At 43.6% G+C, this 19,836-nt stretch overlaps 1 protein-coding gene across 1 annotated transcript in view; it reads left to right on the forward strand.

Annotated features, from left to right (window-relative positions):
- The first annotated feature begins 633 nt into the window (after nt 1–633).
- PIK3R4 (phosphoinositide-3-kinase regulatory subunit 4) overlaps nt 634–19,836 on the forward strand; it is a 49,267-nt gene continuing 30,064 nt past the window's right edge. Inside the window, exons 1-7 of the mRNA XM_083188605.1 lie at nt 634–786; nt 4,079–4,857; nt 5,672–5,805; nt 9,701–10,283; nt 14,223–14,357; nt 16,126–16,347; nt 18,223–18,396. Of these exons, the coding sequence (XP_083044731.1) occupies nt 4,128–4,857; nt 5,672–5,805; nt 9,701–10,283; nt 14,223–14,357; nt 16,126–16,347; nt 18,223–18,396 (1,978 nt within the window). The 5' untranslated portion in view covers nt 634–786; nt 4,079–4,127. The remainder of the gene's footprint in view (nt 787–4,078; nt 4,858–5,671; nt 5,806–9,700; nt 10,284–14,222; nt 14,358–16,125; nt 16,348–18,222; nt 18,397–19,836) is intronic.

The raw sequence follows: 19,836 nt of genomic DNA on the forward strand, positions 1-19,836 counted from the left end.
CCGGCCTGACAGCACCCCCCCATGCAGTGCCCGGCAAATAGCGTAGCTTTCTTCCAGCTGCCATTACGCCCGTCCCCGGACCCCCGCTGCCTGTCCCCTGAACCACGCTGCCTGTCCCCTGAACCACGCTGCCCATCCACGGACCCCACTGCCCGGCCCGACAGAGCCCCCCCATGCAGAGCCCGGTGCGCGTGACCCCCCCCCCCCCCCCCTAGTTACGGCCCTGCCTTAACTAGTATATATAGACACACACACACACACATACTTTCTGGTCCTATCTTTTCTGGTCCTATCTTTCCAGCACCAGGCAGGGCTCTCATGCAGTTGAGCATGGTATGACCCTTCCCCACCACCTAAAATGTCACCTTAGGAAAGCCACAACTGCTGGAAAACTCCTTGCATGGAGCAGCAGCAGCAGCAGCAGCAGCGGCCACTGTCCAGTGTATTCCGGACATCTTCCATTTTATGGACTCAGCGCATGATGGGAAAAGTGCTCCCGGCGAAGGGGATCTTTCTGCTACTGTACCTTCCCCTTACAGCAGCATTCAGGCAATGCCACCAGAAAACAGCTGATGCGGGACGTCTCTTACGGTCTCACCGCAAGGCAGCGCTGCCATTGGTTATTTCTATACACAGCGCCCAATGGCTGCCGATCAGGAAGTGGGCGGGGACAGCTGGATCCGCCGTGTTAGTGTTGTGACGGCTTAACGTATATCTCCGAGCAGCTTCCGGCGTACGGAACGGTCTCTCCCGGTATATGAAGCCAGCAGTGGCCTGGCGCAGCAGGTATGACGCGTTACACCCGCTCGAAGTGACCGCCTGTCCCGCCTCATCTGGTTGCCGGGTATGGCGACTGTATAGCATCATACCCAGCTGCGGTGAGCCGGTCACATGACTGCAGTATGCCCGCATACAGATCTGTTGCACTGGCAGCGCCACACAATTATGTGGGCGCTCGTCAGCTGTTGATGGGCTACAGATACCATTGTGTCCTGCTGTGACTTGTAGTTCTCCAGAAGATGACATGTCAGAGGTTGACAACCGCTGCTTTTCCATCAGCACATGCCCACTCTTATGGTACAGCTGGCCGTTACTGCAGCTATTGCTGTAGATGCAGGATACCTACCTTGACCCCACCATCCTATATAATAAAAGGCGAATGCTGCTTCTCACCTCAATGGGGGGAATTCATGTGTTGTGTGTGCCTGTGGCCACTAGATGGTGCCTGATGGAGCAGTTATATAGTGTTGCTCTGTTCAGGAGTGCACAGCCATAGGTGCTGATATTACTGTTCTGTCATTTTAATGGGATGGGGGCTGGCAACTAATGCTAAAATAATAACTAGGCTGGAGGCCTGGGGCAGGGCTCACTGTCCAGAAATCTTTTCCTGCCTGCAGTGCTGATCAGATCCAAAACTGTGTGTGAGTGGGTGGGGCGGTTTGTTACTGAATACTTGCTTTGTCTTTATTTGCATGAAGCCACAGCTAGTACAGCTGTACCAGCTGTGACTTCACGTAAATAAAGACAAAGATGTGTGGCAAAATTTGGGTTACTAATTTATTTAACAAAAATCCTAAGCATGGAGGCAAAGAAAGAGATCTCCAACTGTCAGCTCCAGACATACTATAAAGCAGGGGTATCTGAATACGTTGTGGGATACATACAGATGACCAGCGGTCAGGATGCTGGTGGTCAGAGTACAGATGCCAGGATCCCGACAGGGTCTGGGTTAGGTTAGGCCAGTGGTTCCCAAACTCACTCCTTTAAGACACCCTGATGGTCCAGGTTTTAGGTTAGGCCAGTGGTTCCCAAACTCACTCCTAAAACCCCGTACACACGGGGGAGATATATTGCTCAGCCATATATTGCTAGCAATATATGGCTGAGCAATATATTGCTCAGTTTCTCCTTTTCATCAGCGACCAGAGATGGTTGCTGATGAAAGGGAACCTCTACCGGGCGGTGCCGCAGATGTAATCAGCTGGTCGCAGGAGCTTGCTCCTGCGACCAGCTGATTACATCAGCGATTAGAATGGGGCTGAAAACGGGAGCGTGCACCCGTCGATTTATCGCGGGGCACACTCCCATCACTGGCAATATGGTCGCCTGCGACCATATTTCCAGCGATTTCAGCCCCTATCGCCCCCGTGTGTACACAGCTTTAAAGACACCCTGATGGTCCAGGTTATATTGATATCAATTCTTATGGATCAAATTAACTTAAGGAAATAACTAGTTACATCAAATTAATTTAGGTAATAGTTAAGCCACCTGTGCTCAAGCATTTATAGCCTAAAGACCAGGGCTGATAGGATGCCTTGAGGACCAGTGTTTTCACCATGCATCATTATTTGAGGTGGCGAACCGGCTACCCAACACTGTTGGCTGGCACTGGTGCCAACTTATAAAGACGCATAAAACTTATAAAAGACCCTGTTTAAATTTAGCACTGTTCACCAGCCAATTGCAAAAAGGCACCAGCCATAGCTCTGCCTGCTTATGGCCTCTTATGTCAGATGTACAGAAACTTCAGTATGGGGGCAGTAGTGATTAAGAGCCCTCAGGAAGAGCTCTGGTCACCGCTGAGGAAGCAAGAAGACGTCGCCACTGGCCAGGATGAGCATTGGTTGAGGAAAGAATATGAGGACTGGAGTGTGTAGCAGCCTGTGAGAAGCAAAGAGCTGAACAAAGCTCTCCACTGCAGTCTCTCCCAACAGACAGGTAGGCGGCTTTAGCCACCGGAAACCTACCCACCCTCCCTAGACCACCAGGTTTTGGACATTAGGCCCATAGGTGCAATCTCACCCCCAAAGCATGTTAGGCGGGCAGAGGGCTTGCCGCAAAGTCCTAAGAATTGATTGGCTAATCTGGGAGCCATAGTAGTTTCCATGGCTTCTACCTTTTGTCTGAGGTAAAAGGTGTTAATGAAATGTGATAAACAATGTGATAAATGCCATATAATAAACATAACCTACTGTATATTAGGCCTAACAGTTGTACGCAATACCAATATTTTCACAATTGTGTCATTGTTTGCAGCTCTCATTGTGTATGTGTCAAACTTCTCAGATTATAATAGAAGAGAGATTGACAGGAAGGGACCGTTTTTTTTTAGAAGTGGTGGCGAAAACGCAGGCAGGTCATTATTATTATTTCGGGAGGTGTAGCTGACATCAGCTGCGAACAAGAGTCCGGTCTGAGCAGCCATAGACCTACAGGCGCAGCCAGTGTTGCCCATTGCTTCATATAGCCTGCAAATGTGTACACATTACAAATGAGTCGCTATAGATCCGGTGGGTGTCCTTTATTGTTTCTGGGTGGCAGCTTCACTTGCTACCATTAGCAGTTCCATCGCAATAAAAGGAAATGGCAAATGCAGTTGTATTAGCGTACAACTCTGACTCCAACCCATTGTGCATATTAGGTTTGTCAAGAAAATAAAGAATATTTAACTGCAGACAGTGTTAACATTAAATTTAGTAAAAGATTAAGTTTGTTCAGAAATTGAAATGACACTTGTAATAAATAAGATAAGTAAGATAAAAATATTTTTTTGTTTAAATAGTTGCTTATTAAGTACTAGTTCTCAGCCCAACAACATAATATTAATGGGGCAGATGTATTAAGCTTTAACAAGAGTTAAATCCAAGGGTTATAAAGAGGGATAAATGTCCAGCCAATCACCTGCTACCTGCCATGTTACAGGCTGTGTTTGAAAAAAGTCAGCTGAAAAGGAGCTGATTGGCTGGATGTTTATCTCTCCTTATCACCCTTGGATTTATCTCTTTTTAAGGCTTAATACATCTGCCCCATTGTCCGCTTTGATGGCTGTCCGTGGTCGAACAAACCAACACTTAAATTGCTCCACTGAGTGCCAATTTGAGGTCACTGGAATGCAAAGCACTTCAATTCCCCACGTAGAGGTGTGGGTATGGGGCAGCAGGAGCCTTTTCTGATATGGGATAGTCATTTATTGTTATTCCTTTATCTTTATGTAGCATTTGTAAACAGATGGCTTTTAGACATAGAAGTTCCATTACTAATTTATTACAAGCTCACAATTTTTTTTCTGTTTTAGACCTTGTGTAATAGCTACTGACTACAGATGAAAAACGGGTAACTGGACCATGGGGAACCAGCTTGCAGGAATAGCCCCATCTCAGATCTTATCTTTGGATAGTTATTTTTCAGATATACATGACTTTGAGTATGACAAGAGCCTGGGGAGTACACGGTTTTTTAAAGTAGCTAGAGCCAAGCATCGGGAAGGCTTGGTTGTGGTCAAGGTCTTTGCCATACAAGATCCATCACTGCCACTCACCAACTACAAGCAGGAACTTGAAGAGTTAAAAATTCGTCTGTGCTCCTCCCAGAATTGCCTTCCATTTCAAAAGTTCACGCTGAATGAGAAAGCTGCCTTGCTTTTTAGACAATATGTCAGAGATAACCTCTATGATCGCATCAGCACCCGCCCGTTCCTCAACAACATTGAGAAGCGTTGGATTGCATTTCAGATCCTGACTGCTGTGGATCAAGCACACAAGTCTGGTGTTTGTCATGGTGATATAAAGACAGAAAATGTGATGGTGACCAGTTGGAACTGGGTCCTTCTTACAGACTTTGCAAGCTTTAAGCCCACATATCTGCCAGAAGACAACCCAGCTGATTTTAACTATTTCTTTGATACTTCTCGTAGAAGAACTTGTTACATAGCCCCAGAGAGGTTTGTGGATGGCACCACATTTTCTACAGAGCTTGAGTCAATTAAAGACCCATCTACACCGCTGGTGGATCTCACTAATAACAACCAACGAACAAGAGGGGACCTTAAGCGGGCAATGGATATCTTTTCTGCAGGTACCATGTTTTCTATGAATTGCCTTATTTTCATCTAAAACAGAGAAGTTAACAAAGTTGATGTGAAGGAAGGATTAGTTCTGTCTCCTGTCACACGTGTTCTCCCAAACTAACTTATTTTACCAATGTCTCCTTTAAAAACAATAAAATGTTAGCAGGAATAATTTTGGTTATCTTTGTAGTTCTGGTACATTATGTAATACCTTCCTCGAGACCTCTCCATGGTGGGTGAAGTGATCAATTTGATGTAATTCAGTTTAAAATAGCCATTAATCACTTTCATATGTACTGTATGTACAGTGGCATAGCTACGTTTTGGGCGCCCCCCCGCCGAGCACCCCTACCCCGCCGCCCATGCAAACCCCCCCTCAATCCCCCACAGCCTTACCTATCGCGCTGGTCCCGGCGGCTCCGTTCTTCTGCTGAGGACCACCAGAAAATGGCTGCCCTCATACAGCAGACATTGCACGGTGGCGGGGGCTGCGGTGCTATAGTTACGCCCCTGTGTATGTATAGGTTCTTTTAGCATAAGGTTTTATGAAAAGTGTTTGAGCCCACATGCTGCCAATGAATGTAAAAGAATGTAAAGATGTGCAGTTCCGGATTTACCCGGATCTCAAAACGGGATCTTATTGGCTATCCAGCTGTCACATGTTTTGGAGCAAAAACATGTGACAGCATATAGCCAATAAGATCCCATTTTGAAATCCGGGTAATTCCGGACCTGCACATTTCTAAAATAATGCATACTTTTATCACTATATTTTATGAAGAAACAGTGGTTACCTGCTTGCTATCCCTTGTATTTTTGCAGGGTGTGTAATAGCGGAATTGTTCACTGAAGGTGTGCCGCTATTTGACTTGTCCCAGCTTTTAGCTTACAAAAAAGGGCAGTTCTCACCTGATCAAGTTCTGGGCAAAATTGAAGACAGCAGTATCAGGCAGCTGGTAAGTCCTATCTGTGTCTATAAGTACTGTATATCTCTCTGTGTGTGTGTGTCTGTGTAAGTAGTGTGTGTCTAAGTATTGTGTGTCTGTGTAATTGCTGTATGTCTGTATGTGTGTCTGTAATTGCTGTATAGGCCAATACACACTGGGCGACTTTGAACTGAAAATCGCTCAAAACAGCAGGTTTGAGTGGCTTTCAGCTCAAAGCCGCCCAGTGTGTATGGCCCGGCGGTGAGCGCAGCTGCGCACTCCAGCAAAATCGCCGGGAAAGCCGTTCATCTGCTGGTTATACCAGCAGATGAGCGGCTTCCAGGACTGCCTTGCATAGCGCTCTGCTATGCAATGCCGTCCTCCCCCCTCCATCGGCGCTGGGCAGGGGGAAAGCTGCTCAGTGTGTATGCACTGAGTGGCTTTCCCTGCAGCGATGAACGCTATCATCGTTGTCCATACACACTGGGCATAGCCACCCAGTGTGTATGGACCACTATTGTGTGTGTGTGTGTGTGTGTATGTAAGAAAGTAAGTACTGTTCGTGTAAGTACGGTATGTCTGTGTAAGTATCATATATGTGTGCGTGTCTGTGTCTGTGTTAGTACTGTGTGTGTGTCTGTGTTAGTACTGTGTGTGTGTGCACAAAATATTTTTTCCAAGAGTTGGTTTGGACTGTAGAATTCCATTATTTCCTAATGCACATCAAAATGAGTGAGAACACTATAAAATAAAACCTATATGGTAGGGATATTTCATTGTTGATATTACAAGCCCTTGCGCACAGAAATAAAGTAACGAATAAGCTGTAATAATTTGTAGCGTTTAATACCTGGAGGGCTGTTACTTTGCATGTGTCACCACAAAAAATTTTCATTTCCTAGTCTAAACAAGTACATTTCATATTGTTTGCTTTTTTTGGGCTAATGGGGCTTTTCTTTGGAAGCATATTATAAAACATACTGTTATTTTAACAAATATTTACACTTACATGGAATTGTCTAGTGCAGGCGCCCTCAAACTATTTTGCTCTGGGACCCCATCAGACAATAAAAATAATGACAGGACCCCAGCAAGTTACTGCAGAAGGTCATCACATCACATGTGTAGTCAGCAGACAGCACATACATGGCAGCATTGTGGAGGCACAAAGTGATGGGAGGAGTCTAAAATAACAGACAACTCAACAGATTTCTCACACTCCTTCAATCACTCAGTGAGATTAGAAAAGTCATCAGTCTGATGGTCAGTAACATGGAGTTGCGACCCCATGCTGAGAAGGTTGGGACCCACTTTGGGGTCAGGACCCACAGTTTGAGAACCACTTGTCTATTGTCTGGCATAGACACAGTATATGTTCCAGTAACAAAGTTCCTCAGTTGAATTCTGTATCAGGCATAGTATAGGCATGGTATACCCATGCATAGTCTACAGACTCTCACCACTACAATCCATCATGAAGGCAGCTGCAAGGCTAATCTTCCTAGCCAGACGTTCAACGTCTGCAAAGCTACTCTGTCAGTCACTTCATTGGTTACCTGTATTCTACCGAATTCAATACAAAATTATTTTACTTACATACAAAGCCAGAAACCAAACTACACCAACATACATATCTTATCTCAAAATATCATCCAACACGACCTCTACGCTCCTCCCAAGATCTGCGTCTCTCATCCACACTCATTACTCGCTCCCATTCCCGACTGCAGGACTTTCTTCGGGCTGCACCCACTCTGTGGAATGCCCTCCCAAGCACAATAAGACTCTCCTCCAGTCTCCAAACCTATAAGCGTTCCCTAAAAACTCATCTCTTCAGGCAAGCTTATCAAATTCCAGAACCAGTCATAGAACCTTGCGTTCTGGTGGAATCGATGCAATAAAGAATACAGTATCTATCCTTATGTATCAATGCCTATTTCCCTATAGATTGTAAGCTTGCGAGCAGGGCCCTCCTACATTTTGACTGTCTGTAAATACCCTGTTTTGTGGTATCACTGTCCCCTTTGTAAAGCGCAACGGAATATGCTGCGCTATATAAGAAACTGTTAATAAATAAATAAGTGCTAAGTTAGGAAGAAATGGAGAGTGGGGGACACAGTGGAAGGATGTTTTTTGGAGGCCGGGGTCAATTTTATGCAATGAACTCACTATCTTCGCTGGGGGGGGGGGGAAGCCGCTCAGTGCATACACACTGGGCAGTATTCAATGTGAATACCGGTGACGTGCAGCAAATCCTGTTTAGGATTCGCTGCACATTCGCCACGTTCCGGAGCCTCGCCGGCTCCGGTATTTAACGAGTCAGGGGCTCGCTGCCCCTGACTGGCGAATTTGAGCTCCTGCGGCGAACGCCGCAGGGAGCCTGAGGACGGTGGCAGGCACTGAGATGGAAGTCTCCCTGCCTGCCCCAGAACGTTTGTGGGGGGGAGGTGGGCTCCCCGGGAGCCAGGCAGCACAGGCTGCCCCCCGGGGGTGCCAGCAGGGGACCGGGTATATTCACTACACCCGATCATGCACATGTAATGATCGGGTGAAGTGAATATATGAATATCTAATGAGCGGCTTGGCTCCGGCCCCCTGCTGGCTGCTCTGTGTAAAAAAAAAAATTAAATATATATTCATGTGCTTACAGCACATGAATAAAAATAGCATGCCCCTCCTCAGAATAAAATTCCAGATTTTTTGACACCAATTGACACCAATTGCACAAAATCGCCATAAAAACCTGGCGAATCAGCCTCATTGAATACCACCCACTGAGTGGCTTTCCCCCTGCCTGGCGCTGTCAGTGATGGGAGGACAGCTTTGCATAGTGCAGCGCTATGCAAAGCCATCCTGAAAGCCTTCCCTGTGCTTTCCCGGCGATGATGTGGGAGTGTGCAGCAGCGCTCATCGCTGGGGCATACACACTGGGCGGCTTAGAGCTGAAAGCCACTCAAAAGTCGCCCAGTGCGTATGGGCCTTTACATTCACACAAAAGACATGACATGTTCTCCTTATTCTTGGGAGCATTGTTGCCCTAAGTAAGGTGATTTTATCTATTTTTTTTTTTTATTATTTATATTAATTTCTTCTATTTATTATATCTAGAAATGTTGATTTTGATAGTACCCATTTTGTAAGGGAAAGTATGATCTTCTCCCCTGTATGCCTTTGAGTCGCCATTAAACAGGGAATTTTTGGTAACCCTGTCAAGGTGACACCAGGTTACTCAGAATTATGCTGCCACTAACTTAAGGCCCCTGTTCACTTATACGATATGGCTCTTTTTCACATGATTTCGTGCAATCGCGCGGATAAATAGTGTGAAAAGTGCCATATTGTATGTGTTCTACCTCCGATACCAATCCGAGGCTCATTCCACATCAGATTGGATTCGGAGATCGTCATTGCTGCCACAAAGATTTGTTGGCAGCCATGACTGGGATAGAATACATCGTATACAAAATGTGGTTTGCGGGTTATTGCATGCAAAGTTTACATGTATTAACTGGCAGCAGTGTATGGGGGCTTTACTGTAGAATGCTCTGTGCTGGGTATTTGAAACTGGATCACCACCACACTTGGGGGGGAAGGGGGGGATTTACTAATATGTGTATTCCACATTCTAATCTACTTCTTATTTATTTAGCACCATCTAGAAGGTAGTAGACAGGATCTGATTGGTTGCCCATAGCAACATCACATGTGAAGTAGAATACACATCTTTGTAAATTCCCCCCTGGATCTTTAGACAATCCATTGCATCTCAGTAGCAAATTATTCTGGTGCAATAATGTGAGTATCCTAGTTTATGTTCACTTTTAACACATTAAATTGCCTAATCTCACTTGGTAAAATATACATGCACTATAAGCCTGATGTTATCGTACATCAAGTTAATAAAATATTTGAATGTATTTGTAAGGTAACACAGATGATCCGGCGTGAACCTGAAAAACGACTGGCAGCAGAAGACTACTTGAAACAACAAAGGGGCAACGCATTTCCTGAGATATTTTACACATTTTTGCAGCCGTACATGGCTCAGTTTGCTAAAGAAACATTCAATTCTGCTGATGAGCGTATCCTAGTTATCCGAAAGGATCTAGATAACATCATCCATAATCTGTGTGGAGATGATCAAAGTGAGAAAACAGAGTGCGAGACCAAGGAAAATGGCCTACTCATCTTGGTGTCAGTTATCACATCCTGTTTGCAAACACTGAAGTACTGTGACTCTAAACTGGCGGCCCTGGAGCTTATCCTTCATCTTGTCCCACGCTTAAGTGTGGAGATTTTACTGAACCGCATCACTCCCTACCTACTTCACTTTAGTAATGACTCGGTGCCCAGGGTGAAAGCTGAGGCTGTAAGGACACTGACAAAGGTTTTAGCCTTGGTCAAGGAGGTGCCTAGAAATGACATCAACATTTACCCAGAATACATCTTGCCTGGCATAGCACATCTGGCTCAAGATGAAGCAACTATTGTTAGATTGGCATATGCAGGTAAGACTTTCCATTTGGATGACTTTTACTTTCACTGTGCTCCAAACTGGTTATGCCAAGTCTCTTAAATGTATGTAGCACAGTCTGTAAATGTACATGAGCTATTGTGCAAGTGTTCCAGTCTCTCTCTCTCAAGTTTAATACTTCTCTCTCTGAATGCACTGTTTATCAAAATAGAATGGGTGAGCAAGCGAGTGTTGAAGCAGCATCTGATGTAGACGCCTGACTGGATCTGAGATATGATCATACCTGCCTACTTTTATTCACTCCTCTCCGGGAGAGCCACAGCCTGCGGTGCCCAGGCTGCTCCCACAAAATGCCGTGTCGCCGCAACTCCCTACCGGCTCTGAAACTGCAATCGGCTGTGATCACAGTTTCAGGGCTCGGGCTGACACAAATGCGCGTGTGCGGATCTGTGAAAATCACTTAATAGCTATTTTCACAGATGTGCGACTGGGTCTGAATCAGGCCCAATATCTTAATAGATCGCTGTGTGACATATGCTCGTAGAACTTTTCAGGCATACCTACTTGACTCAGAATCCGACCCGTAGGTCAAATAGAATGTTTTTTAAAATTGGCTTAAAAAAATCTTGCATTGTATTGTAAATGTGTTTCCATAGTGCCCAAATTAGATGTTGGCTCAATAAGCACGGTCTTGTTTTGGACTTGTAATGTTATGTACTCAGCGGCGGCAAACCAAAAGCCGACACACTGAAGCTACCATAAGTGCAATATCTAAATAAAATAGTCTCTGCATTGCTGTAATATTGTGTAATACAGCTAAGGACCACAGATGCCTATACCTACCATTTAGTTATGATAGTGGTGGACTAGCTCAGCATGTGCAGTTGTTTACGTATAGTTTAAGAAAAATAGCCTTATTTGTTGGTGAAATGTCTTTGCTTTACCCAGTATACAAATAGCCACATTCAGCACTCTATGCTAACTAGTGGTAACATAACCACTTTTCCATTATGAGATTGGGAAAGTAAAGGCCGATACACACTGGGTGATTTTAAGCTGAAAGCAGCTCAGTTTACGCATCTGACCTGCTTTCATCTGGAAAGCCGCCCAGTGTGTACTAGTGTTCATTCTAGCACCTGCCATATTTGAAAACCCATGCAGTTCCTTTTTCCTGCCTGGGGTGTCGCTGTCGGCTGTGGTGTTTCTAGCATAGTGTGGTCTGTATATCATATTTATCAGTAAAGAAAAGAGTGTCTTTTTATGGTGCACCTGGAGAAAGAGTTATTTATAAAACGTCACTTTTATTTAATTAATTAAAATAGTTGCGAAATATAAAAGAAAAATTTGACAAGACATGAGACAACATTTAGTGAAGTAAAAAAGGATAAAAATCCTTCACCTAGTGGAAACCCCACTGATTGATCTCCCAATAATGACTTGGATTATATTGCTGCTGAACTGCGTTATGTAATAATCATTTATTAGTAAAGTGGTTCCGGGTAACTATAATAGTCTGCAATGTTGCAATTATGCCCTGGGCTCTCTTAAGTAGCTGCTGGCAGGCGCCTGAGTACGGACACAATTCCGTCTCAGTGCTGCTGCTAGCTTACTGGAGCCAGTGGAATCACGTACTATGTTCTCCCACAGAGCTACATCAGAGGGGTGCCTGCCTGCACTTCCTCGCTCTAGTGGGTTTAGAACGAACAGGGACACTACCGGTTCTGGCGCCAGATACCGGTCAGTGTCTAGGGTAGGGGACCGTGTCCAACGGTGACCCCTCACACAGCCAACAGTTCAAAATATACAATTAGTAAGTGGGGAGGGGAGAGTGGGGTATTAGACACACTAGGTGTGTGGTTAAGTCCTGTATATCAGCACTGATATGCAAACCAGACCTGTGCTAGAAACACCACAGCAGACAGCGACACCCCAGGCAGGGAAGAGGAACTTCATGGGTTTTCAAATATGGCGGGTGCTAGAATGAACACTATGTACATCGCAGCGATGAGCGGTGAGAACTGTGCGCTTCCACATCATCGCTAGCCCGGCCGCTCATTTGCTTGTAATGCATTGGAAAGCTGTCCACTCCCTGGAAAGTGGTATCCGGACTGATCATAGACTGACTCATGATAGACAGTCATATAGGGGACGCGGTACACTTAGACAGTGTCCATGTTAACCTGTGTCGACATAGACACCCTAAAAACATTAAAACTTCATGTCCACCTTTTTCCATGTCTACTTTTTGGATGTCAACCTTTTAACCATGTTGACCTTTTACCTGTCGACCTTTTGACCCTGTCGACCATATGACTGTCTATGATTTATACCATAACCCTGGAAAAATGGCTGAAATGGGCGAAGAATGTTCAGTGTGTTTGCACTGAGAGTTTTTCAGTCCAGCGATTTTCCCATCATCTGTCAGCAAACACGCTGGGCAAAAATGCCAGTGTGTATGCACTTTAAGAATGTAATAATCTTCTATGGATATGGAATTTGTTCAGTTTAATATGCAAACAAAAAGCAAACCTATGCTTCAGGCAGTAGATGGCAGTATTGCTGCTCTAACAATGTATAAAAAATGTGGTTTGAAAGCTTTTTAGAGTTTTTATTATTAGCTTAGCTCAAATATGTGCTTAAACCCAAGGTACCAGGCCAAACCTGTTAAATACTATTACTACTAGTCAGTGCTAAATTAACATCAGCCATACCTTATCTGTAAGTCACTATGGGCCTTATTCTAGTTAACTCTTTCTGACAAAATCCTTCTTAAGTTGCGTACACACGTACAGATTTTTTTGTCTGATCTATCTGGTGGGAACAAAAACCTGGAAATGTACAGTATGGGAGCAACTGGCAATCAAAAAATTGTTCCCAAACACTTGAAAACAGACAGTGATCAGTCAGACAAATTGTTTAATCATTCTGATATAACAAAGCATGTATTTTTTTCTGTTTTCCTGCATTTGGGTGGAAATTTTTGATTGTCATATGCTCCCATACATTTCCAGGTTTTGTTCCCAACAGATAGATCAGACAGAAAAATCTGTATGTGTGTACGCACCTTTTGATGGACAAAACCATGTGCACTGCAGGGGGGCAGATGTAAAATGTGCAGAGATAATTAGATTTGGGTGAGTTATTTTGTTTCTGTGCAGGGAAAATACTGACTGCTTTATGTTTACACTGCAATCTAGATCTCACTTTGAAGTAAAACCCCACCCAAATCTAATTCTCTCTGCACATGTTATATCTGCCCCACCTGCAGTGCACATGGTTTTGTCCATCTAAGAAGGAATTTGTCATGAAGAGTGAACTAGAATAACCCCCTATGTCACTAAACCACCTTAGAATATCACATATGCCACCAGTCAGTCCAAGAAGCAGTGCAAAGGCTGACTGGTGACATACATCTATTTCTGCTCCTGTACAGCTAATACTGTATTTACCTTTGTCTACTGCAGCGATGTAAGCAGGCTTGCCTACCCTTCCGGAATGGCCGGGAGCCTCCCGAAAATCGGGTCCTTCTCCCGGCCCCCCGAGAAGGTGGGTAAGTCTCCCGCTTTGTGGTGATTGCCCCCGCTCCCCCCTTGCCCGCTGGTTTAATTAATGTAAAATTGCGGGTCCGCGGGGAGGGGGCGGGGCTTAAATGACGCGATCACTGCATTAAAGCCCCACCCCATCTCCACTGCCCGCGAATCACAGCAATTTCCAGCATGGGGGCGTGGCCAAGTGATGTCAGCCTTGCCCCGCCCCCCTGACGTGTTGCCTCTCCTGGTGAAATCCAAAGAAGGCAAGTATGCATGTAAGTGATTTAGCTTTACAGTAAGTCAGTCACTTGGCCCACTCTTTTGTGTTTGCTAATTCTAGTAGTAACAGTGGCCTTATTGCTAGAGCCTGTCAGTGCTTTCATTTGTTGGAAGTAATAGACATAATTTTCTGTGTTTTTCCTCACTACGGTGGGTTTGTAAAGAAAACATAGCGTTGCTGGCCGAGACGGCACTTCGGTTTCTAGAACTGGTGCAGCTGAAGAACCTGAACATGGAGAATGACCCAAACAGTGAAGAGCTGGACGAGGTCTCACACCCCAGTGAGAGCTATGACACAGGTATGTCAGGCAAATAATTGGTTAATAGGCGCTTGTGCTATATACAGTACTGCTCACCAAAGCAAATGCACCCCAGCAGCCACTTGGGAAAGAGGTGTGCCAGCTCCTAATCAATTAGCGAGACAGCCAAAAACCCAGATGACGCTTAGTGATGCATGAAACCATATGATAAAATCAACGTATATTTATTATGACAATAAAAGTTCTCACACACCTCCCGTGGGTATTTGTGAATATATACACTTATATTTACATATAAAGTTAATATATTAATATATAATGATAATAAATATAGTATAAATTTATTTCTTAAAAGACCGTTCGCTAATAATATCAATCAAGCAGTTGGCGACTGGAGCTACATTGCTGGCTTCAATATAGCAAGCATGGTGTGAAAGGGGATGTAATTACCCAAGGTTCTGTCATGCTGTGGAGATTCTCTTAAAACCTTACTTGGTCTACCAATACTGACTTGATGGTTAAGAAGGTTCACCAACGTCTTTTTTTTTAGGAAGCTCAAGGTGGCTGGGTTTTCTCAATTAAACTTGATTAGGTTTTATAGAGGAGTTATCGAAAGTATTATCTCATACTGCATTGTGGTATGGTTTGGCAACAGCACAAAAAAGGACCTGATTAAATTAGATAGGGTAATCCATTCTGCCGCAGCTATCATAGGCTGTGAGCTGCCCTCTACTGAAGAGATTTTTGTTAAGAACTGCCGGCGCAAAAGAGATAGTATTATGCTTGATCCCCACCATCCTTATTACCATATGTTCTCATTTTTACCATCAAAGAAAAGGTTAAGGCTTCCTAAGCTTCGAACTACACGTATGAGAAACAGTTTCTTTCCTTTAGCAATTATTGATTTTAACCAAGATCGTTAATTGTTGTCTTTTTATGCTTCGTATTGTAATTTCGTTGTTGTTCAATTTTTTTATTGCGATGACAATGACAATAAAACTGTTATTATTATTCCCAGTTTATAACAGTCAATCTCACCGTGCTCGGGAATATGGTAAAAAGTGAAGCCAGGTAAACCGCTGGTGTTGCCACTGTCCCTGCTTTGGCAGCCTAATGTGTTATGTTCCACCCGTTGCCCGCTGGGAACAGATGGACCACACATGTCGGCTGGTGGATGGCACACTGTGGGTCTCTCCAGGGAGCAGCAGCTAGGTTGCAATCTGTTTGTCCTGAAAGCCAGACCCTGCTTGGCGCTGATGCCAAATGTGCTACGGGTCACAGGATGGTAAACAACTATAACAATCGCAGCTTCCCTTTGGCGAGGTGGAAACAGCGAGTGTGACCATTAAAACGGCGGTGCATGCCACAAAATGCAGTGGAATGTGCGCTATTTTAATAAAACTACTTACTTACTATGTGTCTGTAATAAGCGTGACAAAAACTCCTGGACACTTAGTTTTTTCTAGTATTATCAGCAAAATGCAACCTTTAATGTAACAGCAATAGTAACGTTTCAATACAGCAACGTATTTTCATCAGGCTCTACTCACTACAACCAAACATACCTTAAATACCTTTGGTGTTAGACACAGGCGTGGGTGTTCTCACACATACGGTCTGACCAGAACCAGCATCATCAAGCGGGGCAAAATGCACTCACGCTGGAGGTCCGTCGGTGCCGCTAAACAAAACAGTTGCCATGGTGATAGTGCTCATGGCTAACTGATAACAATCGTTGTGCAAATGTTTATAATATTTTATTTTTAATAAGCTAACAGCACTGTGTTGTCTTGTACTTTATGTGCAGAGTTGCAGGCTTTACATGAGATGGTGCAGCAAAAGGTGGTGACATTGTTGAGTGACCCAGAGAACATCGTAAAGCAGACACTTATGGAAAATGGGATAACAAGACTTTGTGTGTTTTTCGGTCGACAAAAAGCCAATGATGTTCTTCTTTCTCATATGATTACCTTTCTCAATGATAAAAATGACTGGCATCTCCGAGGAGCTTTCTTTGACAGCATTGTTGGTATGTACACACCCATTCTATGATTCTGTGCAACTGTATAACATAGAATTGATCACAAACATTATATAATATTGTAACCTGACAAACTGTATTATATCAGCAAATTCCCCCATTCATTGAAGATTTTTATTTTGCTCCAATAGGAAAAAATAATATATAATAATAATGTGTTTGGATTTTTAGTAATGTTTTTATTTAATAAAGTGGCTACATAAAAGACAACTTACAAGCTTTACTCCCAAACAAAGCAGTGAAAGGTAATTTCTAATGCAATTTCCTAACTGTAGGGTAGATGTATGAAGCAGTGATAAGGGAGAAGTGAGCCAGAGGAGAAGTGGCTCATGACAACCAATCAGCTGCTCTTTATAATTTTATATTATGCAAATTATAGATGTTAATTCTGTGCTGATTGGTTGCCATGAGTCACTTCTCATCTGGCTCACTTATCACTGCTTCAAACATCTACCCCACGGTCAGGAAATTGCATTTATTACTTATTGCACCCTGCAAGTGTATTATATGAGTTCATCTCTTTGCAGTTTTCTCTTATCATTTTGCTGGGGTAAAATAATTAAACTTGATACTCTCCGACAGCATGTCATTCAGTGTCAACTGGTATGAACTTCAAGCATGCATACCTCAGAACACGCAGAACAATTCAAGGTTAAAGCTAGTGATATAGGGGACGTGAGAAAGCAGTACCCCCTTAATATTTACTGTGTATACTAATAACTATGGATAGCATTTCCCCTACCATTAATTTCTGTTTTAGTTTTTGTCCCTGTATTATTATTTTTCCTCCAGTTATGTTAGTAGATAAGTACACATTGTTGATATTCAAGGTTTAATTCAATAACTGCATCATCCTCCTCATTTGCACTTGATTTGTGGAAATGCAAAGAAGTCGCAGGGAAATAGTGTGGACTGATGATGGCAAATGATCAAGCTCATGGATGCGTTCATGGGCCAGAAAATCCACCACTTTCCTGGACTTGTGGGCAGATTCAATGTCGTGATGGAGAAGGATATCACGAGTGCAAGTTCTTGGGCGGTGCCTGAATATGGCTTCCAGAACTTGCAGTGGGAATCAGTTGGTGTACCAGTTGCCAGTGATGGTGCACTGCCATATTCTTGGCCATGCTACTCTTACATCAGAACTTCTGTGGTGGCAAACTTCCATCTGTGGCCCACTGGGCTGACTGTTGTTTGGTCTTGGGGACAAAACTGTAGATCCAAGATTCATCACTACTGATGATCCAGACAGAGTTTGAGTGACTGCCATCAAACCTGGCCAGCATGTGGTGGCACCAAGTCACCCTAGCCTCCTACTGCTCTTCAGCTGATGGGGCACCCAGCATGCAGAAACCTTGCTCAGGCCAAGCTTTTCCGGGTGTGTGTTAAACGGATGTTTAAAAATGAGATGCTTGTCTCCTCCTTTAACTGGTCCACCTTACCTATGTCCTGTAGCTTGCAGTCAGTCAAGACTCCCTTGTTGTTGTAGACCTTTCATAACTGCAGCAAGTGCTGGTTTATCTGGGATTTTTTTTCACCTGCTTAAATCTACGAAAAACATCAGTTTTCCACTCCTGATGTTTTAAAGGGGGGGGGGGGGTAATTGGATATCCCTCTATATAGATGATTTGTGCCCTGCCTTGGACTGTGAGTTCTTAACATTATTTTGCAAATGTAGAACTTTCTAACTGACCACAGTAAAGGAAAACAGAATGTTTAGCATGAAACTGAACTGAATGGTAAGATTAGAATGAATATGCATATATGAACATTCGTTATATTTACGCATTAGTAACTAATAAAGTAATGATCTTATATAAGTTTGTTCACTAAGCTCTGTGTTGAATTGCTTCTGTTTTGCAGGGGTTGCAGCATATGTGGGATGGCAGAGTTCCTCTATCCTAAAGCCACTTCTGCAGCAAGGACTGAGCGACGTAGAAGAGTTTGTGATATTTAAGGCTCTCAATGCTCTCACTTGTATGTGCCAACTGGGGCTCCTTCAGAAACCCCACATCTATGAGTTCTCTTGTGACATTGGTATGTGAGAATCTGTACAGCTTTACTGTATGTCTATGTTATAGCAGGGGACTGCCATGTGTAGGGACTATTTTAGTTAAAGTTTTTCCTCCAAAACTAGGCAGTCAAAGCATTCTGTGGTCGAGAAATGACACACAATGTTAATTTAATGACTGTTTTTATACAGTAGTGTGGTTTGACAGTTTTTGAGTATTAAAGAGAGACATGGGTTGTATAATTTAATACCAAAGAGCCCAACATTAGCTTAATAAATGAACTGCAGCCATGTTATTAAAAACTTTAAGGGGGCAGCATGGACTGTGTAATACTTACCATTACTGCCTCACAGCACTGCGTTCATGGGTTCAGTTCGCATGTTTGCCCTAACTGGAGATTGTATAGTCTCCCATGCGTCCGTGGGGTTCCTTTCACATTTCTAAAATGTACTGGTATATTAATAAGTTCCCAACACAATTATCCCTAGCATGTATTTGTGTACATGTGGTAGAAAATAGTTTATAAGCTCGACTGGGGCAGTGACTGAGTGGCGTCATTTTCTCTGTAATGCGCTGCGGGATATGTGAGTGCTATATAAATAGCTGCTAATAAATAAAATAAATGTATCTGGTAAAGTAGAAAAAGTGTCCTGAGCAACCAATCAGCTTTTTTTTTAGCCCCATACACACTACAGGATAATGTGAAAGATATTGCTGAAAAATGACATTTGGGAGCACGCATTGTTAACGATCCTTGATTTCTGTTGAATATAGGTCAATTTGGTTATATAGCCAAATGACCTGCTTGTTCAGCAGGTCCTGGTGACATTACTGAATGGTATCGTTTAACCGATACGGTATCAGCCACTCACAACCGATATTATTAACTATATCGGCCGCGGCCAGGGTCGCCTAGTGTGAATAGTGCTTAACTGTCATTTATTTAATACAGTCTATGAAATGACAGAAGCTACATTGCGGGCATTGCCCCCATTTCACCTGTGGTTGATGGGCAGAGCACTACTGTTGTTGGTATTTGTGACTTTTACAAACGGATCAAACTTTGCAGCAGCGGTGAGATTGCTATTAGAGTTTGCAGTAAAAAATGGCCCTTATTCTGGTTCACTCGCAAAGACAAATTACTTCTCAAATGGACAAAACCATGTGCACTGCAGGGGGGGGGGGGGGGCAGATGTAACTTGTGTAGAGAGAATTCGATTTGGGAGAGTTATTTTGTTTCTGTGCAGAGAGATGTAACATGTACATATGGGTGAGTTATTTTGTTTCTGTGCAGAGAAAATACTGACTGATTTATTTTTACACTGCAATAGAGATCTCACTTTAAAGTAAAACCCCACCCAAATCTTATTCTCTCTGCACATGTTACATCTGCCCCACCTGCAGTCACATGGTTTTCTCCATTTGATAAGGAATTTGCCTTTGTGAGTGAACCAGAATAAGGGCC

The sequence above is a fragment of the Crinia signifera genome, chromosome 5 (genome assembly GCF_055691185.1).
Source record: "Crinia signifera chromosome 5, ASM5569118v1, whole genome shotgun sequence".
Taxonomy (NCBI): domain Eukaryota; kingdom Metazoa; phylum Chordata; class Amphibia; order Anura; family Myobatrachidae; genus Crinia; species Crinia signifera.